The 19,847-nt window shown below is 44.3% G+C and overlaps 1 protein-coding gene across 5 annotated transcripts in view; it reads left to right on the top strand.

Annotated features, from left to right (window-relative positions):
- Positions 1-9,102: 9,102 nt before the first annotated feature.
- The window catches only part of Eif4enif1 (eukaryotic translation initiation factor 4E nuclear import factor 1), a 44,445-nt gene continuing 33,700 nt past the window's right edge, over positions 9,103-19,847 (top strand). For 2 of the 5 annotated variants that reach the window (XM_038324889.2, XM_038324921.2), the window contains exons 1-2: positions 9,403-9,551; positions 9,997-10,105. In XM_038324889.2, the coding sequence (XP_038180817.1) occupies positions 10,025-10,105 (81 nt within the window). In that variant the 5' untranslated portion in view covers positions 9,403-9,551; positions 9,997-10,024. The other 3 variants (XM_038324900.2, XM_038324910.2, XM_038324928.2) reach the window with 3 other exon arrangements.

Here is a 19,847-nt window from a genome sequence, read left to right on the forward strand (position 1 = left end):
CCCCCCGTCTCCACGGCAACGCGGTCCGCGCCGGAAGCTGCTCTGTCGTGTTTAGTGCGCGCAGCTTCGCCGGGAGCTGAAGCCTCTGGCTTCTCTGTGAGCTCGGCTTTTGACTGGTCTCTTGGCCGGAAGTACGGACGCTTCTTGGCTGCGGGTCTCCAGTAACGCTTCCTGCGTGAATTGGCGTGGGACAGACAGGTGTCAGACATGGGCATGGTGGCGCGCACGTCGGTAATCGCATCAGATCGGCCAATTAGTGCTGTATCTTTAAAGACATAACTTTGAGAAAAGACTAGGAGATTTCATATGAAAAACAAGGAAAGCTAACAATTGGTTGGGTGTGTGACGATTAGAACCAAGGGACGGGAGACATGACTCAAGTTAAGAGCACTTTTTGCTCATCCAGCGTCCACATGGTGGCTTATTCCAAGTCGCGCGCTCTTTTGACCCATATGCAGGGGAAACACTCATACACAAAATATTTTTTAAAAAGTTTAAACTCAAGTAATACTTCCCTCCCCCTTTTTACAAATGGTGACTTTGTAATTCAAAGTATTTAAAACAATTTATTGGTGGCAACCATCGTGAGAGGCTGAGGCAGGAGAATCACTGCAGTTTCAAAACAATCGTCCCTATTTAGTGAGTTCCAGTATAGCCTGGGCTAGAATGAGACTCTATATGAATAGCAAGCAAATAAATAATGTTTAGATACAGTTGGCTGAATTGTCAAGATGGCTCAGCAGGTAAAGGCACCTGTCACTAAGCCATGGAACTGGAGCTCAAGTCCCTGGATTTCTATGGTGGGAGAGAACTTACTCCTTTGACCTCTGGCCATAAGCCATGCCCATGTACACACACAAGTAAATAAATAAAAGGCAATAGGAAGTGAGTAAATCTGGCCTGCTAGTGCATGTACTCCGTAGCTACTCAGGAGGCTGAGGCAGGAAGAATTACCAATTTTAAGACAACTTTCAGAAATTTGGTAAGACCTTGTCTCAAAAACAAAATAGCTGGCCAGGTGTGACGGCACATAACTTTAATCCCAAACTGGATAAACAACAAGTGAACATAAATTCCAGGCTAGTCTGGTCTACATAGAGAATTCCAGACGAGCCAAGGCTACAAAGGAAGACTTTGTTCTATAGAGTCAACAAAAGGGCTGTAGAAATGGCTCAGTGTTTAAGAGCACTGACTACTCTTCCAGAGGACCGAGGTTCAATTCCCAGCAACCACATGGCAGTTTACAACTGTCTGTAACTCCAGTTCCAGGGGACCCTACAGCCATGGCAAAACACTAATACACATTTAAAAAAAAAAGCCTGGTGAGTGGTGGTAGCACACACCTTTAATCCCAGCACTCTGGGGGATGAGGCAGGAGGATTTCTGTGAGTTTGAGGCCAGCTTGGTCTACAAAACAAGTTCCAGGACAGCCAGAGCTGTTGCACAGAGAAACCTTGTCTTGGAAAACAAAAACGAACAAACAAACAAACAAAAAAAGCCAACAAAATAAAGTTATATTTTATAGAATTCCAGGCTTTTGGTGATAATGCATCTGAAGTTACACATCTTCAAGTATTGTTAAGGTAATTAGACTAATTCAGTCAAAATACTGGAACCATTTTTTAATTTACTATAAACTAGCCTTACAAGTATCTTTACATAAATTTTATAAATTTGATATATCCAGGATAAGAAATGAGTACATGTTTTTGTTGTTATTGTTGTTGTTGTTGTTTGTTGGTTGGGTTTTTTGAGACAGGTTTCTCTGGGCTTTGGAGCCTGTCCTGAAACTAGCTCTTGTAGACCAGGCTGGCCTCGAACTCACAGAGATCTGCCTGCCTCTGCCTCCCGAGTGCTAGAATTAAAGCTGTGAGCCACCATCGCTGGGCTAAGTACATGTTTTTTTTTTGTTTTTTTTTTTTGTTTGTTTTTGGTTTTTCGAGACAGGGTTTCTCTGTAGCTTTAGAGCCTGTCCTGGAACTAGCTCTTGTAGACCAGGCTGGTCTCGAACTCACAGAGATTCGCCCGCCTCTGCCTCCCGAGTGCTGGGATTAAAGGCGTGCGCCACCGCCGCCCGGCTAGTACATGTTTTTTTAATGCCTGGTTTTAATTATGTATATGTGTGCATGTGTCTGGTAGGGAAATGTTCGAGTGCGTGCAGGGAGCCTGGAAACTCAAGGCACTGGATACCCTAGAGCTGGAGTCATAGGTGGTTATGAGCTGCTCAGCATGGGTGCTGGGAATCAAGCATGAGTCATCTGCAAGTGCAGTGAGTGCTAAGCAATGTCTTCAGCCCCTAAGCATGCTGTCTGGATTTGATCTGATTTGCTGATGCTTTGTTCCCGTTGTGTGCATTCATCACCCTTGGCTTTGACAAACTGAGGAAAGGAAAAGGAGTATTTCCCTGTGAGTTACAGGGAGAAGCTAGAGCATATGTTACTTTTCTATTGCTGCATTAACACTGTTGGGAGACCACTATCCAAGGCTTTCTTAGAGGCCCTGATGAAAGGATACAGAGAATTTAGTTCTGTGTCCTTGTCCAGGAGCAGACTTGCAAGGCCTGTCTGATGACTCTTAAGAGGAAAGGTTCTGACTGTTTCTGGGGACTCAACTCTTCTCCCTGGATTATAGTTATTGATCCCTAGACAGCTGTATCAGAGGTACCCAGTGTTCTTCTTGCCAACATGTAATTTAGCTCTCTGCTGACCATGGTTATTTCTCCCCAACCCCCACAAATATGATGCTGTGTTTCTTAATAAACTTGCTTGGTGTAAGTCATCATTTTATGCAAGACCTCCTGGCTCCAGCTGTAGTGAGGAGCAGTGGGTTGTGTTCCTGCTGCCCAGCTCCCGGCCGCCTGGCTAGCTTATGCCCTGAAATAACAACACACAAACTATATTCATTTAAACACTACCTGGCCCATTAGTTTCAGACTCTTATTTTCTAATTCTCACATCTTGCTTTAACCCATATTTAGTAATCTGTATGCTACCATGAGATTGTGGCTTACAGGGAAAGATTCAGCATGTCTGACCCGGCGGCTGGCTCCATGGCATCTGTCTCGGAGAGGAGAGTCATGGTGACTGCCTGAGGCATCTGCCTCACTCCCAGCATCCTGTTCTGTCTACTCCACCCACCTAAGGGCTGGCCTATCAAATGGGCCAAAGCAGTTTCTTTATTAACCAATGAAATCAACTCAAACAGAATACTCTCCCACATCATCCAGCTATTGCTTTTGTCTTCTTTATTTCACATGGCTGGTCCTCCACTGAAAACCTTGCCACCTGGACCTTTATTCCCACCAGTTTAGGTTAGAACATCACAACCAAGGCAACTTATAGATGGAAGGGTTTATTTGGTTTACAGTTTTCGAGGGCTAAGAGGTCATCATGTGGTAAGCAAAGCAGCAAGCAGGCAGGCAGGCCGGCACTGGACTGGAAAGCAGCTGAGAGCTCACATCTTGATCTGCTAGCAGGAGGTAGAGAGGGCACACCAGGTCCCGGACTTTTGAAACTTTAAACATGGCCCCAGTGACACATCCCCTCCAAGAAGGCCACACCTCCTAATCCTTCCCATATAGTTTCACCAAGGGGGCATGAACCTGTGGGGGCATTCTCATTCAAAGCAGCACATAGAGTAATAACTAGTACAGCCTTCATGCTGTCCAGCACTTCATGAAGTATTTCTCTTGTATAAAAACAAAGTTGCAACTAGGCCTAGGGACTATTATCTTTAATTCCAGGACTCAGGAGGCAGAGAAGGTAGACCTTTGTGAGTTCAAGGCCAGCTTGGTTCCAGGCCAACCGGAACTACATAATAGAAAAACCCTGTCCCAAAAAAGCAACAAAGAAACAAGGCTTAGCCAAGCGCCTAGCTTCATCATAGAGGTGAAAGCAGTTTACAAGTGCCCTTCCTTAGGAAAGTTTTATCTTTAATTCTAAATTGCAATTGTTTTCTTTCTGAACACTAAAACAAAACCTTTAAGAATGAAGAGAGGCTGGCAGTGGTGGCGGTGTAGGCCTTTAATCCCAGCACTTGGGAGGCAGAGGCAAGCGGATCTTTGTAAGCAAGGCCAGCCTGGTCTACAGAACCAGTTCCAGGACAGTAAGACGAAAAACACAAAGAGAGGTGAGGCTACAGTCCTACGGTCTATTAGAAAGCACCCCAGTAAAGAGTAGGCCCACGCTAGCATAGACAAGAGGTCTTAGGAAATTAGTTCCAGGCACAACTATGATAACAATTTCTTTTTTTTTTTTTTTTTTTTTTAAATTTTTTTTATGATTTATTTTATCTTTATTTTATGTGCATTGGTGTGAAGGTGTCAGATCCCCTGTAACTGGATTTTTCAGACAGTTGTGAGCTGCCATGTGGGTGCTGGGAATTGAACCCAGGTCCTCTGGAAGAGCAGTCAGTACTCTTAATCACTGAGCCATTTCTCCAGCCCGATAACAATTTCTTAAGCACTGACATATATGGCTTTTGGGCACTTTTTTAACACAAACAAGTAGACATTTCTCTCATATAAAGAAATCAAGTCAGCCGGGCGGTGGTGGCTCATGACTTTAATCCCAGCACTCGGGAGGCAGAGGCAGGTGGATCTCTGTGAGTACGAGGTCAGCCTGGTCTACAAGAGCTAGCTCCAGGACAGGTTCGAAAGCTACAGAGAAACCCTGTCTCAAAAAAATAAAAACAAAAAAGAAAGAAAAAAAAATCAAGTGTTGTCCTTTTGAACTAGTACAGTTTTTTTGGAGTCCTGTATAAGGAACAGAATATCTGACATAGCAAAAATGCCTTCAAGGCCAGGTTAGAAAAAGACAAAGCAAGGCTGGCACGTGTGGCTCCTGATAGAGCCCCTCCCTAGCATATTCAAGGTCAATTTCAGCAGCATGGGGAAGAAACAAAACAAAAACCACACTGCAAATATCTAGATCTTCAGCCTTGAAAACTGAAGCTCAGGCCATAGTAAGAGCCCTGTGGCTAGGCAGGAGAAATGGGCCAATGGTTAAGAGCACTGGCTGGTCCTCCAGAGGACCAGGGTTCAATCCCCAGCACCTATATGGCAGCTCACAACTGTCTGTAACTCTTTTCCCGGGGATCTGATGCCGATGCATATAAAACAAAGTTAAATAAATTTTAGCTGGGTGGTTGTGGCCCATGCCATTAACCCAAGCACTTGAGAGGCACAGGCAGGTGGATCTCTGTGAATAGGAGGCCAGCCTGGTCTACAAGAATTAGTTCCAGGACAGGCACCAAAGCTCCAGAGGACCTAAGTTCAGTTCCTAACACACACATGGTTGCTCAAAACCACTGTAGCTCCAGTAACAGGGGATCTGATACCCTCCTCTGACCTCTGAGGGCACCACACATACATGTGGTACACATAAAAATAAAGAGGCCATGTAGGGATGAGAGAGACGGCTCAGCAGTTCTTGCAGAGGACTGGGGTGTGCTCCCAGCACCTACATGTTGACTCCATCTGCAATTCCACTTCCAGGCATGTGCCATACATACACAAAAGACACTCAAGATACACAGAAAATAAAAACTTTTAAAAATTACAAAGGAGCTGGGTGGTGGTGGCGCTAACTTTTAATCCCAGCATTTGGGAGGCAGAAGCAGGTGGATCTCTGTGAGTTTGAGGCCAGCCTGGTCTAAAAGAGCTAGTTCCAGGACTGGCTCCAAAGCAACACAGAGAAACCCTCTGTCGAAAAACAAAACAAAAAAACCCCAACAAACAAAAAAATTAAAAAGGACATGCATTCAAAGCCCCATAAGCCCCAGCTGACAGCACCTTCAATTCCCATGCACGTGAATAAAGAATCCTTTAAGGGGTCTTAGTGCCTGGCCTTTAAGCCACCATCAGGTGATGCTGAATGAATCAGAACAGCTGTTGGTACCCACCCAATTTATAAAGTTGGGAGCCAAATGTGGGCTTAATCCTCTGGTTTTGGGTAGGGCTTTTGTTGTTTTTGTTTTTTTCATGGTTGCTAGGGATTAAACTGAGGACCTTCTTGCACATGTTAAGTTTATACTCTACCTCTGAGCTATATCCTCAGTCCTATTTTTTATATTTTTTTGTTTTTTAAGATTTATGTGTATTAGTGGTTTACCTGTATGTAGTGCACTAACACACATGCCTAGTGTCTTCAGAGGCCAGGTGTTGCTCCTGGAACTGGAGTTACTGAAGTTACCTGTAGTGCTAGGAATCCTCAGCAACAGCAGCCTTTTTTTTTTTTTTTTTTAAGATTTATGTATACCATGTTTTGACTGCATATATGCCTGCACGCCAGAATATGGCACTGGATCTCATTATGGATGGTTGTGAGCCACCATGCAGGTTGCTGGGAATTGAACTCTGGACATTTAGAAGAGCAGCCAGTGCTCTTAACCTCTCCAGCCCTTATTTTTTTTTAAAAAAAAAGATTTATTTATTTATTATGTATACAATGGTCTGCCTGCATGTATCCCTGCAGACAGAAGTTGGCACCAGATCTTATTACCGGTGTTTGTGAACCTCGTACAGTTGCTGGGAATTGAACTCAGGACCTCTGGAAGAGCAGTCAATAATCTTAACCACTGAGCCATCTCTCCAGCTCCAGCCTGGGTTTTTAACTGCTGGACCATTTATCCAAGTCCTGCATTTATTTTATTTTAGTTTTTTTTTTGGGGGGGGGGGGACAGGATTTCTCTGTGTAGCTTTGGTGCCTGTCCTGGAACTAGCTATCTCTTGTAGACCAGGCTGGCCTCTGCCTCCTGAGTGCTGGGATGAAAGGCATGTGTCACCACCACCCAGCTCCTGCCTTTTAGAGACAGGGTCTCACTATGTAGCCCTAGCTGGCCTAGAACTATGTAGAACATGCTATTCTTGAGCTCATAGATTTCCTGTCTCCTCAACATTGCAATTACAGGCTTGTGTCACCATGTTCTACTCCAGCTCCAGCTCATTTTAATGTTACTTCTATAAGACAGAGAAGTACACACTTTGATTCCTATCTGACAGATGAGACTGATGTTTAAAGTAGTGAAATACACTAAGATTTCATTAAGTGACACTTGGTAGCTTTAATAATTTATTGGGTAGCAATGTTGCTCAGTTTTAAAAAGTACTTTCCTAGCATTTATTAGAATGTAAGGTTGATTCCAAATACTGAACAACTCAGGTAGAGTCCTGGCACCTAACTCATCATCTGGGAGTGGGTGCCTTCTGTAGTCCATAGTGAGCGAAAGGATTACTCCTATTTCTCTCAGCTTTAAGAATCTAGATCCCAGTCTGACAGTGGTGGCACATGCCTTTAACCCAGCACAGGAGGCAGAGGCAGGCGGGTCTCAGTTCTGTGAGGCCAGCCTGGTCTACAGAGCGAATTCCAGGACAGCCAGCATTACACAGAGAAACAAGGGAAAACAAGAAAGAAAAGGGACCACTAATGATTCCATAATGTGTCTTTGCATAGACTTTATTTTTTTCCTTCAGTCGGGTTTGGAGCATGTCTTTAATCCCAGCACATGGAAGGAAGAGGTAGCAACTAAATTTGCAGCTAGCCTGATCTACAGAGTTACAGGACAGTCAGGGCTGTTACAAAGAGAAACCCTACCTCGAAAAAAAAAAAAATCTTTTTCAAAGAATCTTTATGTAGAACAGCTAAGGCTTCCTGACACCCCCTCTTCCCCGCCCCCCCATCTTTACTACTGCTATTCCCATCTGGCAAAATGAGCTAAAGACAAATACACTCCTAACTATACAGCCTATACTGCAGGGGAGATGCAGGTCTAAATGCAGATGTTCTTGTCTCTCGTCTGGAGTTCTGGAGGCACACACTGGTAATCCCAGGCTTTTGGAGGCCAACCAGGGTTACATGGTGAAACCCTGTCACAAAAGATAGCTTGTGAGAAAGACTGTATAAATAACTTTATATTACTTTTATTGCCATGGCTCACAGAAAGAAGTCAAAAGTCAGGTAATTTCTCAAGTAAAATAAATGTTCAAATGCCATGTTGCCCACGTTGAACTACCGGTCCCAAACTCCGCAAAACTAAGATTATATGAATAGGCCAACATCATCAACCTCAGTGTTCTTTAGAGAAAAACAAAACAAAAACGAAAAAACTAAGTCTCCCTCCACGCCAAAAAAATATCAACTAAGGGCAGTCCCACCGTGCAAAAACAGCTCAGCACTCAACTGTAGACCAGGTTCACAAGCCACCTTCCCAGAGCAGCAGTTCTTGGGTTATTTACTTATATGCATATCTGTATCCTCCGTCAACTCGAGTTTCGGCACTCGGGCAAAGGCTAAGCGCCCGATACCGGCCATTTAATTTCTCCCATATACTTAACTCTTCCCTTCCTGTGCACGCTAAGGCAAGATCCAGATTATTCACTCCGAAGATAATTCAATTGATTTGTCAATTTCCTTCATGTAGGGTCAAGAATAATTGCGACAAACTTGCTTATTAATGCACCAGCCCTTGTGGCTAATCCTCTTAGTAAGGGTCATTTTGGGAGGGGGAGGGCGAAAAATCAGGGCGCTCAGACCTTTACCCTAGATCACGCCAACAGTGAACACAGAACACCGCTAAGTTCTTCTAACTGGCTCCTGCTGCCCAAGCCCCAGGTGTGGTCCAGCCTGGTGACCGGCAGCGACAGGACGACCCACCCAGGCCACCACGCTCGCGCCGGCGTGGCGCGGGTCCGGGACAGCGCGCTACTGGCTCCGCCCTTCCCGACGCGTGGGAACGCGGCGCGCTTCCTTGAGTTGTCCACAGCGGCCGCCTGAGCGCTCGGGCGCCGACTCCCGCAGCTCCGGTCGTAACCACTTCCCCGCAGCCACCGTGCCTATCCGGCTATTGTGCCCCCGCCGTCCGGCCCACACAGAGCTCAGCGCGGCGGAGCGCGCCGCGCAATGCGGCATTTTCGACAGGCACCGCCCCGGACACCCCAGGTCCTGCGTGCTGCGAAGGCGGTGCCTGGGCCCGCGGTGCGCGACGGGGGTTATTAGGGGGAGGGGGCGGAGAGCTGCGCCGGAGGGCCGGGCCGCGGTTACGGCGGCTGAGGAGAGCCAGCCCGAGCGGGTGGGGGGGGGGGGGCGCAAGCGCAGGCCGCAGGCAGAGGCGCCGGGCCTGGAGCAGGCGCGGGGGGACGCGGCGGCCAACGCGCTGGGCCGCCCGGCGGCGGGCGCTCTGAACAAGGGTACGGCGAGAGCGGGGCCCCGGCCTTCGGGCGCGGACAGCGCGCTGCCCCGGGAGCGCGGGCGGCAGGGCGCGCGCAGGGGGCGGCGGAGGCGCGAGGCGCGCGGGCGGCCGGCGGGCGGGCAGCAGGCGGGCCTGCGCCGGCTGTAGGCGGCCGGCCCGTGGACTTAGTCCCTGCTCCCTCCGGCCCGCCTCCCTCCGTGAGTATCGTCCCCGCCCTTCTTCCAGAGGAGGCCTCTGACCCGGGGCTTGCGTGAGGGGCCGGGGGTTGGTTTCAGGAGCGGAGTTTTCCCCGAGGAGGCCCGCGGCGGCCCTTCCCTCGCTGCGGACGCCCCTCACATGGCCACAGGTGTGGCCGGCTGAGAGAGGTGCGCCCGGGCCGGTTCCCCAACCTCTTACTCTGGGGTAATGAGGGGCAGCTGGTGCCATCCATTGACAAGTGACAAGCACTTTCCAGCAGCCTGACTTCCCGGATTGGCAGCCCAACCAGTCCTGCCTCTACTCCGGAAAACTTCACCAGCACCGCCTGGTCGGTTCTCGTGGGTGGCAGCGACTATTTTGGTTTCTCTTTGTATTAAAGATAATTAAAGGTTGTACTCTTGAGTTGGGCCCCTTCCACTTCTGCTTTCCTTACGCTGTGGATACTTAATACTTAAGGTGGTCCTTTTTCCAATTCAGTTCTGGTTCATACCATGATTTTTGGGGTGGATTTCTTTACACAACTATTTAGATTTTTTTTTCCCCCTCAAAGTTGAAGTCTTCTGAATATTTACTCTTCCTTTTGACAGTTTGTGCTGAAATTTATCTTCCCAGGTGCAAAATAATTGTACACCAAGAAGCCATGGAGAAGAGAAGTGTGGATGAAACAGAAAATGGAGATGCTTTCCTTGACCTAAAGAAATCCCCCCATCGCTATACAAAGGTAAGTCCTGTTACTAATGAAGAAGTAATGTGTAACTTTCATTGGTGGTGTTTAAAGTGGTAGACTTGTTCTTACTCACTGGGGACTAAATACATTTAGTAAAGTAAAGTGTCAGTTTGGTCATTTCTGGACATGTGACTACTGGGTTTAAACTGTAGGTTTCAGGTGAAAGCTGTTCCCTCAGACCCTGTGTGACATTTGTAGATAAGTTCTTGTTTGCACCCAGATGTTCTGTAGCAGTTGTGCGATTGGGTGGCAGAGGACCAGGTGAGGATTCCAGCTATGCAATGCTTCACAGAATCAGTGTCTCGTATCGTTTCCTTGAGAGTCCAGTCCCTGTAGGAGTGACTTGGTCAGGAGTAATTGTGGAATTTTTTAAATCCTTGTTTCTTTTTTGTCTTTGTTACAAAAGCAAGCCTTTAGTCATATTTCGTTACTTAAGAATACATAACGATTTTAAGCTTCCTATTTTTGTTTTTGGAGACAATGGTTTGCCTATAGTATTCTCTGGCTTCAGCCTTTAGAGTGTGAAGTTAGAGGAGTGCACTACTACAGGTGGTTTCAAATTGGTTGTCTGCTATCTTCCCTAGCTCAGCAACCACGTCAAGGTTTTGTACTTAGTAAAGATAATTGCATCTGTGTCATATTGGCTGCTGAGTGTTTCTGAACATATTAACAAGTTGCGGTGAACTGTAAGTTCATTTCTGGCTTCCTAAACTGCCTTGGGCTAGAGTATATAAAATGTTCCTAAAGTGGAAAGTCTTTGGTTTCTTTGAGACAAGGTTGTTTCTCTGTGTAACAGCGCTGGATGTCCTGTAACTAGCTCTAGATGAGGCTGGCTTCAGAGATCTGCCTGCCCCTGCCTCCTGAGTGCTGGGATTAAAGGCGTGTCACCACCACCTGGATAGTGGAAAGTCTTGAAATGGCCAGTGACAGGGATTAAGCTCTACTTGAGCCCATGTCCATATTTCCTTAGTATGAACAGTGTCCTGAACTCCAGCATGTGGTATTGTCCTTGGCCTCCTAGGAAACTCACGAAAGCTGGGCCTTCGTTGTGTACTGCCTTTACTTTTCCCTGATTGGTAAGGTGTCAGACAGTAATTTTCAGCATTAAAGGAAGAGAGAATGAACGGATGAAGAAATGAATGATTAAGTATGCCTGGAAGGGAATGTTTAATGTGAGTTCTTGATTGAGTGCTTTCCTATCAGTAAGCTGTAGGCCAGGCACCTCTGCCTCCCTTGCTGGGATTAACATTTGTCAGACATCTTTTTGGACTGTGCTTCAGATTTTATCTTCCAAATAAAAAGGCTCTCATGCTTGAGAAGTACGCCACAACTTAAACTCATTGCCTAAAATGTTGACAGGTGAATTTGAGTGTATCAAATGAAGGGAAATGGCTTTGAACTACTTAACAAGCTTATGTGATTCTAAATTTCCTAGTTCTTGTTTGGCTTTTTTGAAGTAGTCTCTTCTGTGGAAGACTGACAAATGGTGTTTGTCAGATGACTGAGATATATAGCTGCTCCCTAAGGTTCAGAGTGGCCTCTGCTATGCTTCCGAGTATAGGAATTCTGGTTAGAGTCACATGGTATCTTCCCACTAACGTGTGAGCCTTTGTGACAGTTAAGTAGGATATTATGAATGGGTTGATCGTGTGTTCCTGTCATTCTGAGGGTTTTAAGTCATTAATATTTAATTTCTGATCTGTTTTGCTAAACCTTTTCCCCAGGAGCTAAAAGTTTTGCTGTAAATACAGTGGCACATGTATTTAACCACAACTCTCAGAGGCAGAGGCTGGTGGGTGTCTGTGAGTTTGAGGCCAGCCTGATCTTCATAGTGAGTTCCAGGACAGCCAGAGCTACATGGTGAGATCCTGTCTTGGGAAAAAAAAAAATAAAAAAAAAAAAGAAAAAAGAAGGAAAGTGAGGCTCAGAGAAGAGTAAGATTTATTTGTTTTGTTTTGTTAGAGAAGAATAAGATTTAAATTCCAGGCAGAAGTCAAGAATCAGATGATCTGTTTTCTGTACAAAAATCATCTTTGCTAATTTTATACATATCTTCCACAAACTGACTTAAGTATTAACCTCTAACAAGTGGCATTTCAGTGTTGTGTTTAAGCTAGCATACAAATAAGAATGCCTGTTTTGAGGAAGGCAGAGTTAGGGTGTGAAAAATCATTATCCAATCTTAATATGTCACCTGTCCAGAATATATAGCTAACTGGAAGTTCTTGGTTGGTTGGGTTCTGACTGTTGTTTCCTGCCTTTTCCATTTTATCTTAAAAAGTTGGGACTCAGGTTCTTTGACCCCATGAGTGTTCTTCTTGCCCAGCAATGTAGGAACTTTAGCTAAATAAGAAGCCAGTCATTGCATGTAGAAATTTGTAGAAGGAACCTTTAATAGGATGCTGGGCTTGAGGACAATCTACCCAAGAAGTTTGGCTGAGAGTTCCCAGTGGTCCAGCCAGACAGGAGCAAGTCTGGTAATTAGTGACACAGCTTGAGGAAGGGGTGATGCATCTTCCTGTCCATGCAAGCTTTGGAGAAGAAAAGAGACACTAAAGATTGTTGAGCACCGCTCATGGAGTGGATGACTAGGTTACTGCTTTACCTTTAACCTGTGTGACCTTCAGTCTTACACTTAGCTTTAGCTCCTCTCCTTTTTTTTTTTTTTTATTATTTGTTTTTGGTTTTTGAGACAGGGTTTCTCTGTAGCCCTGACTGTCCTAGAACTCCCTCCAGAGACCAGGCTGGCCTCAAACACAGATCCACTGCTTCCTGAGTGCGGGGATTAAAGGCGTGCACCAACACACCCGGCCACTTAGATTCTCTTAATCTCATTCTTTTCCTCTAGAAAGTGAAGATAGAATACAGCTGATTTTGCAGGAGCTTTTATGGTGAATAAATGGGAAAGTGCAGGTCCAGTGCCTGCTACACAGCAAATGCTAAAAACTAGATGATAAACAGGCTTACTCAAAGATGACCGTCCTATAAATACCAGCTTTAGAATCAAGGCAATGGCTTTCTAAATGGCAGTGAGTAACCACCTTCTTTTGCTGTTATTTTGGCTGAGCAGGGAGCCTGTATAGCCTAATTGCCTCTTTGAATACCCTCTGTACCTAAGCTGTACTCTGCCCACCTTCATCTCCATTCTAACACTGAAGCAGATGGCTCTAAAAATAACTTTAATGTTTTAGGTTTCCTTCTAATATTTATCAACCTGTTTACTTTTTTGCAGTTTTACATTATTTTAATCAGTTATATTGACTACTTAAAAGGCAAGGCTTGCTTTTATTACATTGATCAGGCGCATAGGGTGAAGATCTTGAACAAGAAAACCAGGTTTTCTGATTTTTTTTTTTTAAAGATTTATTTATTGATTATGTATACAGCTGTACCTGCACACCAGAAGAGGGCATCAGATCTCATTACAGACGGTTGTGAGCCACCATGTAACCACATGGATTGAACTGAACTCCAATTCCGCTGGGAATTGAACTCAGGACCTCTGGAAGAGCAGCCAGTGCTCTTAACCTCTGAGCCATCTTTCCAGCCCCATCTGATTTTTTTTTTTTCTGGTAGTGTTTTCATAGTTTAGTATGCATTCTTCACTAGAAAAGTGTCTATTTCAGGTCAACCACTGTTAGGTTAGAGTGATTTCACTCAGTGTGGGGCTAACCTAACCATCTGCAAGAACTATTCTCGGGTCCCTTTTAGTACCTCACTTCATGAATGACATTGGCCTGATTGCCAGCTACAGGTGCTTTTATCCCAGTGCTATTTGTGCGTGTATGTAGGTAGTGACACCCATGTGTGAATATGCAGAGGTCAAGTCAGGATGTGAGTGTCTTCTCTATTGCTATCTGCATTATCCTGAGATACAGTCCCTCACTGAATCAGAAGCTCACTTTTTGGCAAGTCTGGATGACCAGCAACTTTTGGAGTTCACCTTTCTCCATTCCCCAGACTGGGGTATAACCATAATCTGCTGTTTAGATGGGTGCTGAGGATTTAAACTCAAGTTCTTCAGTTTGTTGGGCAACTACCTTTATCAAGGCATCTCCCCAGCTCCATTACTTTTTGTTTTTGGGTTTTGTTGTTTGTTTGTTTGTTTTTTTTTTATTTTCGGGACAGGGTTTCTTTATAGTTTTTGGTGCCTGTCCTGGAACTAGCTCTTTTTTTTTTTTTTTAAATATTTATTTATTATGTATACAATGTTCTGTCTGTGTGTATGCCTGCAGGCCAGAAGAGGGCGCCAGACCTCATTACAGATGGTTGTGAGCCACCATGTGGGTGCTGGGAATTGAACTCAGGACCTCTTGGAAGAGCAGGCAATGCTCTTAACCACTGAGCCATCTCTCCAGCCCCTGGAACTAGCTCTTTTAGACCAGGCTGGCCTCGAACTCACAGAGATCCACCTCTGCCTCCCCAGTGCTGGGAGTAAAGGCATGTGCTACCACTGCCCGGCTCTTTTTAAAAAAATATTTATTAATTAATTATGTATACAATATTCTGTGTCTTTTGGCAGGCCAGAAGAGGGCATCAGATCTTAGTTCAGATGGTTGTGAGCCACCATGTGGTTGCTGGGAATTGAACTCAGGATCTTTAGAAGAGCAGGCAATGCTCTTAACCGCTGAGCCATCTCTGCAGCTCCCCGGCCCCCCCCCCCTTTTTTTTTTTTTTTTTTTTTTTTGGTTTTTCGAGACAGGGTTTCTCTGCAGTTTTAGAGCCTGTCCTGGAACTAGCTCTTGTAGACCAGGCTGGCCTCGAACTCACAGAGATCCGCTTGCCTCTGCCTCCCGAGTGCTGGGATTAAAGGCGTGCGCCACCACCGCCCAGCTGGCCCCCCCTTTTTTTTTGAGACAGAATTCTCTGTAGCCTTGGAGCCTGCTCTGGAATTTGCTCTATAGACCAGGCTGGCATTGAACTCACAGAGATCTGCCTGCCTCTGTCTCCCAAGTGCTGGGATTAAAAGTGTGCGTCACACTGCCCAGCTGATTTTTGTTTTTGTGAGATGGTTTCTCTGTGTTTAGCCCTGGTTGTCCTGGAACTTACTCTATAGAGCAGCCTGGACTCGAACTCAGAGGCTACCTGCCTCTGCCTCTGCCTCAGCCTCCAAAGTGCTGATATTAAAGGGGTATGCCACCATTGCTCAGCTGTCAAGCTTTTTTTTTAAGGGAGACTGACACAGCTTCCTTGGGTGTGTGGTTCTTGGGCAATTAGTAGCTTGTTTTTGCGTGGTCAGGTTTTAGTGACCTGTGGAAAAGGTGAAAAGAAAGTATTAAAGCCTTTAGTATCTGTGGGATGATTCCAGAGGTTAGGCCCACAGTCTGTAAAGTCTACAAGAGTGCTCACATTCTATTGAAATGCTTGAGAGGACTTTCCAAGGGTTTTATATTTGGCTAAAATAAAGTTTTCTTGGAAAATATCTTTAAAAGGAGTCCCTTTCAAGGAATAATTGATATTAAGGACTCTTGATGTTATGGTAACTTTAAGAACATTTATCTCTCTTGAGTAACTGACAGAAATACAAAGGCAAGGAAAGTGCTCTGTATATAGTTAAAGAGCAAGCTGTTAGTGTAATACTTTCCAGGCTAATTCTTAATTCATCTTTTTTCCCCATGTTACTTAATATTTCATTGTGTTCTGTGTATTGTAACTGCCCTTTTTATTGCTAAGTATTTCACTGTGTGACTATATAACATTTTGTGTTCTGCATGTAAGTAGTCTTTCTCTATCCTGCCTGCCAGCTCCTAAATAAACACACAGAGACTTATTTATTTATGAAAGCTCGGCTGACAGCTTAGACTTTTTCTTAACTAGCTCTTATAACTTAGATTAACCCATATTTTTATTAATCTACATTCTACCACGTGACTTTTACCTCTATCCTATTTTGTGTGTCCAACTCATTCTGCATCTGTCTGGTTTCTCATGAATCCCTGCCCTTTTCTTCCCAGCATCTTCTTTGCCTTAAAAATACTGCCTAGCTATTGGCCATTCAGCTTTTTATTAAACCAGTCCAAGTGTCAAATCCTCATAGTGTACAGAAAGAATATTCCACAACAGTGTACTCATTAATAGAAACAAGTTGCTTTTATTCTTTGTTATTATGAGCTGCCACTATGAGCATCTGTACACACAGTACGTTTTGGGATGGATCGTTTTCTAGCTCCACCCATTTTCCTGCAAAATTCAAGCTGTCATTATTTTTTTCTGCTGTGTAGTACTCCATTGTGTAAGTGTGTACCACATTTTTCTTATCCATTCTTCAATCAAGGGGCATTTAGGTTGTTTCCAGGTTCTGACTATGACAAACAAAGCTGCTATGAACATAGTTGAGCACATGTCCTTGTGGCATGATTGAGCATCCTTTGGATATATACCCAAAAGTGGTATTACTGGGTCTTGAGGAAGGTTGTTTCCTAATTTTCTGAGAAATCACCACACTGACATCCAAAGAGGTTGTACCAGCTTGCATTCCCACCAACAGTGCAGAAGTGTTCCCCTTTCCCCACAACCGCTCCAGCATAAGTTGTCATCAGTGTTTTTGATCTTGGCCATTCTTACAGTTCTAAGATAGAATCTCAGAGTTGTTTTGATTTTCATTTCTCTGATGGCTAAGGATGTTAAACATTTCCTTAAGTGTCTTTCGGCCCTTTTAGATTCCTCTGTTGAGAGTTCTCTGTTTAGTTCTGTATTCCATTTTATTGGATTATGTAATCTTTTGGTGTCTTAATTTTTTGAGTTCTTTGTATATTTTGGAGATCAGACCTGTCTGTGGGGTTAGTGAAGATCTTTTCCCATTCTGTAGGCTGTCGTTTTGTCTTGTTGACCGTGTCCTTTGCTTTGCAGAAGCTTTTCAGTTTCAGGAGGTCCCATTTATTAATTGTTTCTCTCAGTGTCTGTGTTGCTGGGATTATATTTAGGAAGTGGTCTCCTGTGCCAATGCGTTCAAAGTGTACTTCCCACTTTATCTTCTATAAGGTTCAGTGTGTCTGGCTTTATGTTGAGGTCTTTGATCCATTTGGACTTGAGTTTTGTGCATGGTGATAGATATGGGTCTATCATTTTCATTCTTCTACATGTTGATATCCAGTTATGCCAACACCACTTGTTAAATATGCTTTCTTTTTTTCCATTTGATATTTTTTGCTTCTTTTATCAAAGATCAGGTGTTGGAAGATGTGTGGATTGATATCTGGGTCTTCTGTTCGGTTCTATTGGTCCTCCTGTCTATTCTTATGCCAATACCAGGCTGTTTTCAGTACTGTAGCTCTGTAGTAGAGTTTGAAGTCAGGGATTGTGATGCCTCCAGAAGTTCTTTTATTGTACAGGATTGTTTTGGGTATCCTGGGTTTTTTGCTTTTCCAAATGAAGTTGAATACCATTCTTTCAAGGTCTTTGAAGAATTTTGCTGGGATTTTGATGGGCATTGCTTTGAATCTGTGTTGTGTGTATCTTTAACCCTAGAACTCAGAGAAGGCAGGGACAGGCCATTCTTCTGTGAATTTAAGGCCAGCCTTGTCTACAGAATAAGTTCCAGGACAGCTAGGGCTACACAAAGAAACCCTCTTTCAGGGGGGGAACAAAAAGATAAAGAAAAATTGGTGAAAAAAGATAGAAAGAAAAATTATGTTCTGTAAAATCAAATTCTTAGGAAATTTGGTAAAAGTTGTTTTTAAAAAATGCTCATTTAGGGCTGGAGAGATGGTTCAGAGGTTAAGAACATTGCCTGTTCTTCTAAAGGTTCTGAGTTCAATTCCCAGCAACCACATGGTAGCTCACAACCATCTGTAATGGGGTCTGGTGCCCTCTTCTGGCCTGCAGGCATAAACACAGACAGAATATTGTATACATAACAAATAAATAAAATATTTAAAAAATGCTCATTTATGGGGTGGAGAGGTGGCTCAGCAGTTAAGAGCATTGCCTGCTATTCTAAAGGTCCTGAGTTCAATTCCCAGCAACCACATGGTGGCTCACAACCACCTATAATGAGGTCTGGTTCCCTCTTCTGGCCTGCAGGCATATACACAGACAGAATATTGCATAATAAATAAATAAATAAATAAATAAATATATTTTTTTTTAAATGCTCATTCTTAGTGCTAGAAAGAGAGAGGGTTCAGGAATTAAGAGCATATGTTGGTCTTACAGAAGAGTTCAGTTCTCAGCATCCACTTCAGTCAACTGACAGCTGCGTATACCTCCTGCTCCAGGAGATGTGGTGCCCTCTTCTAGTCTCTTCAGGCCCCCATACACACATGTATGTAGACATAAATAAAAGTAAAATAAATCTTAAGAGAATATCCTCATTCTTTAGAAACGAACACTCCAGTGTCTGAAAAAGGGAACATAATTTCAGCTACTCACTTTTTTTTTAAAATATTTATTTATTTATTATGTATGCAATATTCTGTCTGTGTGTATACCTGCAGGCCAGAAGAGGGCACCAGACCCCATTACAGATGGTTGTGAGCCACCATGTGGTTGCTGGGAATTGAACTCAGGACCTTTGGAAGAGCAGGCAATGCTCTTAACCACTGGGCCATCTCTCCAGCCCCTAAGCTACTCACTCTTGAGTGGTTAAAAAAACTAAAGAGAGGGGCTGGAGAGATGGTTCAGTGGTTAGGAGCACTGGCTGCTCTTCCAGAAGTCCTGAGTTCAATTCCCAGCAACCACATGGTGGCTCACAACCATCTGTAATGAGATCTGGCGCCCTCTGGTGTGCAGGCATACAGGGAGGCAGAATGTTGTATACATAATAAATAAATCTTAAAAAAAAAAGTTAAAAAAAAAAAAACTAAAGAGATCAAATAAGGCTCGGTATCTTGGCACACACCTTTGATCTCAAAACTTGGTAGGCAGAGGTAGGTGGCTCTTTTAATTTGAGGCCAGCACAGTCTACAGAGCTAGTTCCAGGACAGTCAGAGAAGCCCTGTCTTGAAAAACAAATGGATTGATGGGTGATAAAGTAATGAAGCAAATTACTTGGATTTGCCTGTTAACACTGTAAGCAGAGTTGTGTAGGTGTAAAAGCTGCATATGGGTAGCTCTTGCCATTAAGTTGTGAGGACAAGAAGTCAGATCCCCAGCACTCACATCAAAAGCTGGGCACGGGGACTGGCAAGATGACACCTCATATAAAATTGCCTGAGTTCAAACCCAGAAATCTACGTTAAAGGTAGAAAGAAGCAAACCAATTCCATCGATGGTGATCTCTGACCTCAAGGCCTGCTTCCAAAACACATTCTACACACTCAACCAACCCAGTTTTTTGTTGTTGTTGTTGTTGTTGTTGTTGTTGTTGTTGTTTTGAGATAGGATTTCTTTGTGTAGTCCTAGCTGTCCTAAAACTCACTCTGTAGTCCAGGCTGCCTCTGTCTCTCAAGTGCTGGGATTAAAGCTGTGCACCACCATTGCTCAGTTCCTGCCACCCCTAGACAGGGATTTTTCTCTGTGTAGCTAGCAGTCCTGACTGTTCTGGAATTCACTCTGTAGATCAGAGTGGCCAACCTTTTGTTTTGTTTTGTTTTTGTTTTTATTTTTTTTAAGTGAAGCTGTGGGGGCCAACCGGCAAATGCCGGCGGTTGTAGGGGTTAGGGAATAACCACGATAGTCCTTTTATAATTAATCAGTTTTAATACAAGGGGAGATAAGGGAACTTACAGAACCAAGGGTCCAGCGGAGCAGAAGGTACACGGGGGAGAGCAAAACGGGGGTCCTTCCGGTGCCCCGA

Source organism: Arvicola amphibius, chromosome 1, assembly GCF_903992535.2.
Source record: "Arvicola amphibius chromosome 1, mArvAmp1.2, whole genome shotgun sequence".
NCBI classification, from domain to species: Eukaryota; Metazoa; Chordata; class Mammalia; order Rodentia; family Cricetidae; genus Arvicola; species Arvicola amphibius.